This window comes from Rana temporaria, chromosome 7 (genome assembly GCF_905171775.1).
Source record: "Rana temporaria chromosome 7, aRanTem1.1, whole genome shotgun sequence".
In the NCBI taxonomy this organism is placed as follows: Eukaryota; Metazoa; Chordata; class Amphibia; order Anura; family Ranidae; genus Rana; species Rana temporaria.
This window is the reverse complement of record NC_053495.1, coordinates 181645224-181657523: the sequence shown is the minus strand read 5'-3', so window position 1 is coordinate 181657523 and position 12300 is coordinate 181645224. Positions and strand designations below refer to the sequence as shown.

Genomic DNA, 12300 nt, shown 5'->3' with positions numbered 1-12300 from the left:
TGTGGCCTATTGCTGGTGTCAGTAATAGGAAAAGTGCCCCATTAATAGTGTCAGTAGGAACAATTATTCCCCATTGTTGGTGTCAGTGGGAGAAGTAGGACCCAATCCTTGGTGTCTTCGGGAGAAATAGTGCCCTATCAATGAAGTCAATGGTAAGAATGGTGCCCCAAGGGACAGTTAAAGGCAAGAAATGGCCACTTTGGCCTGTGGGAAAGAGTTGGGAACCACTGATCTAATGCTTCCCAATGGTCTGTGCTTCTTTCACAATAGAACATACCAAACACCGCCTGCAGATCTTATTAATAGGATTATTGGACAGAAACTTCTTGTTTTTCCCACAATCAGTGTTATCTCTAATTCTAGTAACCAGCAAGAACATTTACATACACCTCTGCAAATGTAACTTGTTATTTCTTTTACGTGCCTTTTAGTTGCTATTTAGGTTTGCACGACCTTAACAGATATTTTATAAGAATAACAGACATGTTTTGTGGATGCAAATATTTATTGACAATTTCAGGGGTTACAATGGAGAACTATACACTTGGTTTGAAAGTGCGATTGGGTTGATTGGGGCTGACATTACAGCTCATATTTTAGTTTCTAAGTACAATGTAGGTCGGCCGAGGACAACAGCCGTGGAATTAGGAGGCGCACTTCAGGTTTCCACAGGAGCAAGAAGTGTGAGCTTGTAAGGTCTCAGTGACGTCTTCAGGCAGGTCAGCCAGGATCTCATCTTCTTCCAGTTCTGCAAAAGAATCAGAGAATACGTTATACAAAAAGAAAAACTTGTGTTTTCAGCAGTTCAAAAATGAGATAAAGTAGCACACTTCCACTAGGACTCTCATTGGCCAGATTAATAATAAAATGTAATACTGAAGTCACAATGGCCATCTTCAAGAATGATATGCAGTGCCCAGGCCAAGCATAGTGTCCAGAAATGTCAGCTCCGTACAGATTTTTATCCTAGAGTTATATATTGGAACAGAAGGAGCCAAACTACTAATATTTTATTGCCGATTGCATGATATTAAAAAACCTTTCTCAACCTTTTTGCGCGAAAGGAACCCCTAAAATAATTGTCAGGTCTTTGGGATCTCCTAAAGCCCCGTACACACGATCGGAATTTCTGATGGAAGATGAATTCTATTTTATAGAGATACTGCAGAGAACGGGCCAGATTCTCAAAAGAGTTACGACGGTGTTTCTCAGGAAACACCGTCATATCTCTGTTTTTGGCTCCCGGGTATCTATGCGAGTAATTCCTAGAATAATTTTCGCATAGATACGGCCAAGATCCGACAGGTGTAAGTCACTTACACAGTCGGATCTTAGATGTAATTCGACGCCGGCCGCTAGGTGGCGCTTACGTTCAGTTCTCATTTGACTATGCAAATGAGCCTGATACGCCGATTCCCAAACGAATTTGCGCCGCGTAGTCGTCGTTTCCGTAAGCGTAAGGTTACCTCTGCTATAGGAGGGGTAACCTTACGCCAGTCCGCCGTATGCCATGTTAAGTATGGCGTCGGGTCAGCGTCGTCTTTTTCCATCGGTTACGTCGTTTTACCAAGTCGTCCGCGAATACGACTTTACGTGAAAGACGCTCACGTCGGCGTCATTGACGTTTTCCGTCGTGAGCTGGAGCATGCGCACTGGGCTCTTTTTCCGCCCGGCGCATGCGCCGTTCGATCGGTGCGGGGGCACGCTTAATTTGATTACAAGCCGCCCCCTTTGAATTACGCCGCCATATGCCGGGCCATTTACACTACGCCGCCGCAAATTACGGAGCAAGTGTTTGGGGAATACGGCACTTGCTCCAGTAAGTTGCGGTGGCATGGTGTAAATGGCTTACACTACGCCAACGCCGAATCTTAGAGAATCTGGCCCAACATGTTCTATTTTACTCCGATGGAATTCCATCGGAAGTCCGATGTGATTTTGGTCAGACAGATGTCTGATCGTGTGTACGGGGCTTAATACAACCAATTCATCTGGATCAATGGGAGAAATACCCCTTACATTGATGGTCAATGTAAAGAATGCCCCCTCTCAGTGGTGGTCAGAATGCTACGCTTACATATAGCTGAAAAGAAAATTGTGTCCTGTTACGGGCTTTACCAAGTTGGGCCTGGAATTATGCAGGCACCATCCAATAGGAAGTCAATCAGCCACAATTCAGGGAAGCCCTAGAAACCCCTGGAGGAACCATGGAACATAGGTTGAGAATGGCTGATTTAATGTATATGTATAGTAAAAAAAATTTTTTTAGGTTTGGATAGAGTAAGGAAAAATTACACCCCCTTTCAGGTTTTACTGCTATTTAAATACATTTTGGGAAAATTCACTTTCCTATTTGTTTTGGTAACTGGGGCAGAAAGAAATGGAAAATCTAAACTTTTACAGTGTTCTTGGAACAGGAGTTGTGGGTAATCTACCAATGGGGACACCCATAACAGTGACAACAATCTAAGAAGGATTTTCCCCTCACTTTGAAGAGATTTCCTGTGTAGGATCATCATTGGAAGTGTTGTAGAATCTCATATTAGCCAATGTATTTCATATTATTCATATTGATTTGCATATGTTTTATTGATAATATATTAATATTATTATTAATATTATTATTATATAGTAGTAGTCTTATCAATATTATTATTCAATAGTAAAGTAATAGTTATAACATTTGGAGTTCCACCCAACTTTAGGCACTCCTCACCCCCTTACATGCCTCTTTTTGCATGTAATTTTTTTTGGGCGGGAGTGAGGGCTTCGGGTAGGAAGTAGGACTTCCTGTGCCACTTCCTACTTCCACCCAGGGACCACCTTGGCGACTTCTCTTCTCGCCGTAGGTGGCTCCTCCCTTTAGACAATCTCCAGGGACACGTGACAGGTCCCTGAAGATTGCCTGTCCACTCATAGAGCGCAGCGCGACTCGCGCATGCGCAGTGTGTGTGCGGCCGTGAAGCCGAAAGCGTCCGGGTGCCCACACTACGAATTGAGGCGCCGGCTGGAGAGGGGGGGAGAGGAGCGGAGCTCCGGGCGGCCTCATCGCTGGACCGCAGAGCAGGTAAGTGTCTGTTTATTAAAAGTCAGCAGCTACACTTTTGGAGCTGCTGACTTTTAATAAACACTAAAAGGCTTGAACTCCCCTTTAATATGTTATTCTATAAATATAGAGAAAGTCTTAATTTTTAAATGCTGAACTTTAGATGACTTCTCTTCATGCTGGCATTTTTTATAAGACAGGGACAAGTTTACTGGGTGAAAGTGTGTTAGGATAGTTCATTTTAAGTTCACTAATTAGAAAAGAAACATTTTGACAACAGTTGAAATATAGCCTGATAAGATACGCACCGTCTAGGATAAGTGATACAGGTGGTTTAAAATAATTATGTGGAATATGGGAAAGTTATGTATAGTACATTAATTAAGTTTGACAGGGTCAATCAAAGGTCTGCTTGTGCCCTCATAACATAACACATAAGGTTCATTCTCCTAATGTCGTAAATCTGTTATCCTTGAAGTTGGTGGAGTCTTATCAGGACAGGGAGGGTTTGATCTAACATGTCTGAGTGCCATACTGTCTCTACACAGGTGTTCTTAATTGGACAAAACCAGTTATAAATCATTTTAATAAACATATAGGACCAGATTCAGAGAAGAGATACGACGGCGTATCTCCTGATACGCCGTCGTATCTCTGAGATACGATTGTCGTATCTATGCGACTGATTCATAGAATCAGTTACGCATAGATAGCCCTAAGATCCGACAGGTGTAACTTGTGTTACACCGTCGGATCTTAGGCTGCAATTCTAGACCGGGCGCTAGGTGGCGAGGCCATTGCGGTCGGCGTAGAATATGCAAATGACTAGTTACGGCGATTCACGAACGTCCGCGATGCCCGTCGATCTAAATTTACGTAGTTTCCGTAGCGATACGCGTCGTAAAGTTAAGGCTGCCTCCTAGGTGGTCTAAGCAATGTTAAGTATGGCCGTCATTCCTGCGTCGAAATTTTAAATTTCACGTTGTTTGCGTAAGTCGTCCGTGAATGGTGCTGGACGCCATTTACGTTAACGTCAAACCAATGACGTCCTTGCGACGTCATTTAGCGCAATGCACGTCGGGTAATTTGACGGACGGAGCATGCGCAGTACGCTCGGCTCGGGAACGTGCCTAATTTTAAATGGTGCCCGCCCCATTTGAATTAGGCGGGCTTGCGCCGAGCGGATTTACGTTACACCGCTGCAAGTTTACAGGTAAGTGCTTTGTGAATCAGGCACTTACGCTGTAAACCTGCGGCGGTGTAACGTAAATGGGATACGTTACGCCGCCGCTGCGCAACGTAATTCTTTCTGAATCTGGCCCTTAGGAATTAAGTTTGTCTGGTAAGATCAAGACCCAGATAGAACCTTTGAGTTCATTCAGAGATTATAAAGATGGATACATATGTAGAAATTACTTTATACAAAATTAGGCAACAATAGCAACAGAGGCTATTTTTAAAATTGGATTTTGGCTAATTCCTAGTAAATTGTTGGGTTGTATAACGGAACAGCCCAAAAAACTAGAAGCCCACTACTACTGAAACGTACCAGTGGACCGGCAGTGTAAGCCAACAGAGACAGGCGTGGTGGAGGTTGCGGTACAGCCCTCAGCACATTGCAGAACTGGATGAGTAGAATAGCACTTGGATTCCTCATATTCTGGCTTTTCAGTCTTCACCAAAGTTCGCTGAAGTTTGCAAGCTGCAAAAAAATAACACAAGCTGCATAAGTGTTCATGTCAACTAATAAATTATATCTTATATTGCGTACACACGATTATTTTTCGGCATGAAAAAAACGTTGTTTTTCAAAAACGTCATTTAAAATGATGGTGTGTGGGCTTCACATAATTTTTCAGGTTCTGAAAAACGACCAAAAAAAATGTGAACATGCTGCATGTTTTAACGTTGTTTTAAACAATGTCGTTTTTCGGGTTGTAAAAAATCATCGTGTGTGGGCTAAAACGACGTTTTAAACCCGCGCATGCCCAAAAGCGAGTTATGAGACGGGAGCGCTCATTCTGGTAAAACTACCATTCATGATGGAGTAAGCACATTCGTCACGCTGTAACAGACAGAAAAGCGCGAATCGTCTTTTACTAACACGGAATCAGCTAAAGCAGCCCAAAGGTGAATAGAACTTGTGCCGTTGTACGTAACCGCGCTTTGTTCATAATTTTTCAAAAACAATGGTGTGTGGGCAACATCGTTTTTAATGATGAAGTTGGAAAAACGTCGTTTTTTTTGGACATGCTGAAAAATGTCATTTTTTTGAATGCCGAAAAACGACCATGTGTACCCGCGTACACATGGTCGTTTTTCGGCATTCAAAAAAATTAGACTAAAACGAAATTGAAATTTGCTGCCAAAATGAACACTGACAGTTCCACTGTGTGGGTCTGTAGTCTACTTACCTCCTGAGCAGGCTTCTTCCGCCAAGATCCAAGAATGGCCAAAGCTGTCGGCATCCTTTGCTGTAGATCCATCGGGCCTTTTGAATTCTTGCTTTGTCTCATCATCAAAACGACCGCAGAGACCGCATATCTTGCCTCTCATAAAGTTAGTAGCTAGGACCTGTACATACAATGTCACATTATTATCTATATTAACCAAAAAAATCAAATGTTTACAGTATGCCTTTTCCTTTTATAATTAAAGATGAACTCCAGGCTAGGGTTGCCACCTTTTCTTCAAGCCAAACCCTAACACTTTAGCGGCACAGGGCACGTTTTTTTTCGTAGTATACACAATCGGATAATAAAAGACCTGGGGCACCTTTGGGTGCCTCAAGGACAGTGGTATTGCAGCGCGCTGCGACAAACAGTGGGTGTGGCCAAACTGTTCTTGCTGACATCGTGGCTCCCCCTCAGTGATGCCAAACCTGCCCCCAGACAGCGGCCCGCATCTCCCTAATGGCAACAGATTTTTGTGTGACTACCTCAGTTACTTGGGGAGCCACAGCCCTGTCTAAATAATGTGTCCGGGTTTCAGGCAGACTGAAACCCGGACACAAGATCCTAAACCCGAACTGTCCGGGTGAATCCTGGACAGGTGGCAACCCTACTCCAGGCAGATATAAAATAAACAAATGAATGCAGCCCTGTAATCATTCATACAATTCCTGTTTTTTTTACCTCAGTTGTCATTCCATCATGGGACACCTTCTGGATACCTAAATGTGGTGCTATTAGCACAATCTTTCCATCTTGTTCCTCCAATTTCAGATCTGGAATTTAAGTATATTAAGTATATCAATGCTGAAATGATAGTTAGCAATTTTATAAATATATTTTTTTATCAGAAAAATAAAAAAGTTTATTAAACGCATTGAAAAGGTTTCAGAGTAGACCATAGGCATGCGCACAGGGTGTGCCAGGTGTGCCCAGTCACACCCTAATTACCCTTTACAGCCCCTACTTCCCTGGCTCCCTCCTTCCCCCTGCAATGCTACCAGCTTCCCTCCTGTACCACCAGCTGTTGCTGCAAGGTTGTTTTAGGATGAGTGGGGGAAGGGGCTGGTAAATATGTAATTGACCATCCGCTTCCCTTTCTGAATAAACATTGTGAGTGATCAGTAGTGTGTGTTTGAGCTTTGGGGTGCACACCCTAATGCAATAGACTGTGCACCCCTATGGCAGTAGACAAATAGGCACGGGCAGTCATATCATATACCCCAACATATAACATCCTAAAAATGGTCATATACAGAATTAAAGCGGAGTTTCACCCTAATAACATGTATATCTGACCAACTCCCTTATAGTCGTAACAAGTACTGTCCGCAATTCGTTTTTTTTTTTATGCTTTACGTACCTTGTAATCCATTTTTTCAATCTACTTCTCCCCGCGGGAGTAGGCGTTTCTATGCCTAGGGGGATTGTCATCTGGGAGGTCGCCCAGATGATTGACGTCTGTCGCCCCGGCAGATAAGGCCCCGCCCTCCGTATTGCGTAGGCGCGCACAAAAAAAGCCAAACATGCGGAGATGTGAGTCGGCTCTATACGGCGCCTGCACTCTGCATGTTCGACTTTTTTCGGAAGTCCCGTAACTCGTGTGCGCCTACGCAATACGGGGGGCTGGGCCTTATCTGCCGGGGCGAACAGACGTCAATCATCTGGGCGACCTCCCAGATGACAATCCCCATAGGCATAGAAACGCCTACTCCCGTGGGGAGAAGTAGATTGAAAAAATGGATTACAAGGTACGTAAAGCATAAAAAAAAAACTAATTGTGGACTATACTTGTTACGACTATAAAGGAGTTGGTCAGATATACATGCTATTAGGGTGAACCTCCGCTTTAAGTAAACATCTAGAGCACAAATACAGATATCGGAGCGGTGCTAAAGCAGTGCAGTCGTTAATGTTGACTTATAGTACAATACTGCGGTTAAAGAAACAGTGGCAGAAGAAGTTAGCTTATATTGCCTATGGAACTTCAGGTCTACTAAAGCAAGACTAGGGGTGTGCAACCAGCCATCTCACTCTTTCTCAAATTTATCTGGGCATCCACGATGTTGATAGATAAGTTACTTGTAGCCTAACCCAATCCTGAGGAGTTGGAGGAGTCTTGGATTTCCAGCTCAGCAAAATGAATTTACAGGCCTGGGACAGCGCTCTAAATACCGTTAGTAGGGTTTACATCTCAGTATCATCCAATATACCGAATAGGCATTGTTTTGGTTCCATTTTAACTGCAGTCTGAAGGCTCTGTTAATGGTATCTACAACTGTGGTTCAATATCTGTGAAGTTCAAAAATGCAGTTTTGTTATGTTATAGGGAGTATTTAGTAATGTTAATTGTGTCCAAGCAGCAAGCACCCTGAAAAATCTATATTTTGTCTGAAATTCCTTCTGAAAATTAGTAATGCAGTTCCTGGAATAGGATTATGCATGGGCACTCTTGTGTCTCCAGCCTCAAAGTTATATATCTAAAGTGTGAGCTCTGCTGCCTCTTATTGCTAGTTTAATTTGACTTAGAATGAGATTTGGTGATATCTCTACTGTGCTGCTCACTGTTGCTGGAGGTTCAGACATGAGGAAGCAAAGCCCTGCTCTACTAAGATGGCTGCCTATACACAGAAACACAGTGCAGAACAAGGCATGGTAAATAAAGGAGACAGATCGGCTGCAGGCAGACTTCAGGCAGTACTGGTGATTATTTCTGCACCTTCAGTTCTTCTTTAACATAGATACTCACACTACCTTGCAACCCTAACCTTCTATCTAAACCTAACACTAACCCCTCTTATAATCCTAACACAGAGCCTCATACTAAGCACCCTGTAACCCTAACACTAACTTATATCCCTGAGATCACACTATCCTTCCCTCTAAATTTAACGCTGACCCTCCCTCTAGTCCTAAAACTAACTCTACCAGTAACCCCTAAGCCAAACCTTCCTTTAGTACTAACCCTCCTGGATATAAACTTTATAACTTCCTGCATTTTCACATAACCTGCATCAGCATCCTCTGGACTCATGACTAGCCCCTCTGTGTTGAAAGATACTAACACCAGATGCTATTTTTTGTTCTGTTCTACAGGAACGCTAGACTCTATGGAGCAGTGCCTTCCTCATGTAGACATGTGAGTGATATGACACAGAATGGAAGCCAATGCAAACAGACCAGATATTGTCTGTCCGTTTAGACCAGTGTTTGTCAACTTACAAGGTATAGGGGCAGGGGCGGACTGACCATTCGGGCACTCGGGCACTGCCCGATGTCCCCATGCCACTAGGGGGCCCCATCAGGGTTGCCAGCCTCAATAAAACCAGGGACAGTATGTAAAAATCTGTGTTTTTTTTACATCTGTCCCTGAAATGTAACTTACCGACATTCTTTTGGTCTAAAAATCCCAAGGTTATAGCTGCCCCTCCTCTACAGTACCTTCTCAGTGTGTGTGTGTATACTGTGTGGCCCCGTAATCTATTGCATGGGGGCCCCATAATGTCCTATTGCCTGGGGGCCCCATAATCTCCTATTGCCCGGGGGCCCCATGATTTGTCAGTCCGCCCCTATATAGGGCGCACTGTGTTCCCTGATGGCACCAAATGCCAACACATCATATGAAACTGAAAACATGCTGGAAAGAATAGTAGGAGACTCCAAACATGTTTATTGGTGTTGTTGAAGACTTAAAGCCTGCTGCAAAAGACATCCGGAGACTAATGCCCCGTACACACGATCGGTTTTTCCGATGGACTTTTTCCATCGGATTTTCAGATCGTGTGTAGCCCAATCGCGTGTACGCGGGGGGGTGTTATAGGAGATTTTTACAGCTTTTACAGCTCATTTGCCAAATGAATTCTCCCATTCCCACCACTGGGGTTTGCAAAGGGTAAATACCATAAGGCCGCATGTGGCTTCTTGGTTCACCAAGGGCTTAGATGATCCTATACCTATGTTGTCAGCAGTGTACATTGCCAGTTCGTTATTCCATAAAGATCAGTGAAGCCCACGGACAGCTGTGTAGAACACTACTTACATTCACTTGGCTCGTAAGGCAGTTTGGAAATTTCAGCGCCGTTAACCAAGATTGTGGACTTTCCAGATTCTTTCCGTAGATCAATGGTACTAAATGGGGAGAGAGAAGGAAGCCATGAAATAAAGCATTAGGTTAGAAAATGATCATGAAATATGTACCGTATACTAAAGCTATAGCTCATCATCATAATATAACTAGTATATAAAAATATAATGGTATTGGCTCTTAGTTGCCATCAGATTTAAGCATTGACCCTTCTAAATGTTAGTAATATAATGATTATATTAAACTAAAATCTTCCCATAAGATTATATGTGCCTTTAATGTAGACATCCAAAGTTCCTTCTGCTGGGCTCAACCATCTTGGATAGTATGTTGGCAGCCCAGGCAGACTCGGAGCTCTCATCCAAGTGTCTATAGTATTTGCTTTGCTCCTCCTCCAGCAGCTACATAAAAATGTATGTAGAAAGTTGAAGGGAGGAGCAGAGGAGCTGGGCCAACAGAGATTAATTAGATACTTCCAGAAAATGAGAAGGCTATGACGTGTAAGGCCGCGTACACACGGTCGATCCATCGGATGAGAATGGTCCGACAGACCGTTTTCATCGGTTCCCTGCTGAAGTGGCCTGATGGTCTGATGTGCGTACACACCATCAGTTCAAAAACCGATCGGGTCAGAACGCGGTGACGTAAAACACACGACGTGCTGAAAAAAACGAAGTTCAATGCTTCCAAGCATGCGTCGACTTGATTCTGAGCATGCATGGGTTTTAAACCGATGCTTTTGTGTACTAACCATCGGTTTTGACCGACGGTCAGCCGTCCATTGGTTCGATTTTAAAGCAAGTTCTATAATTTTTGTCCGAAGGACAACAGACCGATGGGCCGTACACGCGGTCGGTTTGGACCGATGAAACTGGACTTCAGGCCGTTTTCATCGGTTTGGATCGACCGTGTGTACGCGGCCTAAGGAGGGAGGCGGCTGTGCTGTGAATTGACTATTATGCCGCGTACATATGCCCGGAATTTCCGTCAACAAATGTTCAATGGGAGCTTGTTGTCGAAAATTCCGACCGTGTGTAGGCTCCATCGGACATTTTCTGTCGGATTTTCCGATAACAAAAATTTGTTATCGGAAATTCTGACCGTGTGTAGCAAATTCCACGCATGCTCTGAATCAAGTACGAGACGGAAGCGCTCGGTCTGGTAAAACCAGCCGTCGTAATGAAGATAGCACATTCGTCACGCTGTAACGGACTGAAAAGCGCGAACCGTCTCTCACCAAACTTCTACTAACACGACTGGTATTGAACTTCCCTTTAATAGCGCCGTCGTACGTGTTGTACGTGACCGCGTTCTTGGCAATTCGGAATTTCCGACAACATTTGTGCGACCATGTGTACGCAAGACAAGTTTGAGCTAACATCCGTTGAAAAAAAATCCATAGTTTTGTTGTCGGAATTTTCGATCATCTGTACGCGGCATAAGAGTTAAGTTTTCTAGCAGGTTCAAGGGTAAAATTACTCAAAATAATCATTTCAAATACTTAATTTTCTGTGCCTTTACCAGCATTTTTAGTTGCAGATAGGGTATCTTTAAAGCTTAAAAAAGCATTATTTTTTTTTTAGGAGATATTAAATGTATCTTCTGCTGAAAAAAGTCTCCTTTCTCCTGCGGCACATTCAGTGTAATGTATAATCCTGGTCCAAATCAAACATCTGGACCTAGACTATGGAACGCTCTACCAACCAGCATCCGGTTGGAGGTGAATCACCTGGCCTTCAGAAAAAAACTCAAAACCCATCTTTTCTGAGGGCAAAAGTACAGTAGGGAAAGGATACTAAGCGCCCAGAGGCGATTCAGTTCGCATGTGTTGCGCTATATAAGTTTCTCACTCACTCAATTACATCATCAGATGACCAAACAGGGAAGGCGCTAGACTCAGTAAAAGTGTAATAAAGGACAGAATGAGCGTTGGCAACGCTAGACACCATTTATCCTTACGGAGTTCCCAGTCATATTAGATAACAATGATGTAGTAGGTCACTGGTATACTTACAAATCACCAAGTTGAACAATAATGTCTCTGTGTTCATCCTTTTCATCGGAGTTCTTGGTCCTCACCATGAATTTGAATTCGTCGGTGCAATCCTGAGCAAGGACATGAGTGCAGGTTCCAGGCATTGTGTAAAGGTAGTTAACATCATTGAAGGTTGTCACTGTGCTGTTGGCCATTAAGCACCGTCCTAGGGTTTGATCAGAGAATACTAATGAGTCATCATCGCATACTTGTGTTGAATTATAGAGAAAATATAAAATTGGCATGGCCGCCTACATCCGGCTTCAAGTAACACTGAAGGCCCTTTAAAATGTGATTGAGGCATGCTAAAGTGGCCCTATCAATCAGTATGATCATCATTTAAGCATTCCTGAGGTGGTCTTGAGAACACCTTAAATAGTCACTATCACCTTGTCCATGCAAAATAATACCAAAGAGCTGTCCAAGGATGTCAAGGAAAGGATTGTAGACCTACACAAGGCTGGAATGGGCTACAAGACCATCGCCAAGCAGCTTGGTGAGAGGGTGACAACAGTTGGTGTGATTTTTCGCAAATGGAAGAAACACAAGATAACTGTCAATCTCCCTCAGTCTGGAGCTCCATGCAAGATCTCACCTCGTGGAGTTTCAATGATCATGAAAACGGTGAGGAATCAGCCCAGAACTACATGGGAGGATCTTGTCAATGATCTCAAGGCAGCTGGAG

General features: G+C 43.5%; 1 protein-coding gene across 1 annotated transcript in view; it reads right to left on the bottom strand.

Annotated features, from left to right (window-relative positions):
- Window positions 1–486: 486 nt before the first annotated feature.
- LOC120945972 (vitellogenin-A2-like) overlaps window positions 487–12300 on the bottom strand; it is a 67504-nt gene continuing 55690 nt past the window's right edge. The window contains exons 30-35 of the mRNA XM_040360579.1: window positions 11595–11781; window positions 9536–9624; window positions 6181–6272; window positions 5461–5620; window positions 4596–4748; window positions 487–748 (exon numbers count right to left, since the gene is read on the bottom strand). Of these exons, the coding sequence (XP_040216513.1) occupies window positions 645–748; window positions 4596–4748; window positions 5461–5620; window positions 6181–6272; window positions 9536–9624; window positions 11595–11781 (785 nt within the window). The 3' untranslated portion in view covers window positions 487–644. The remainder of the gene's footprint in view (window positions 749–4595; window positions 4749–5460; window positions 5621–6180; window positions 6273–9535; window positions 9625–11594; window positions 11782–12300) is intronic.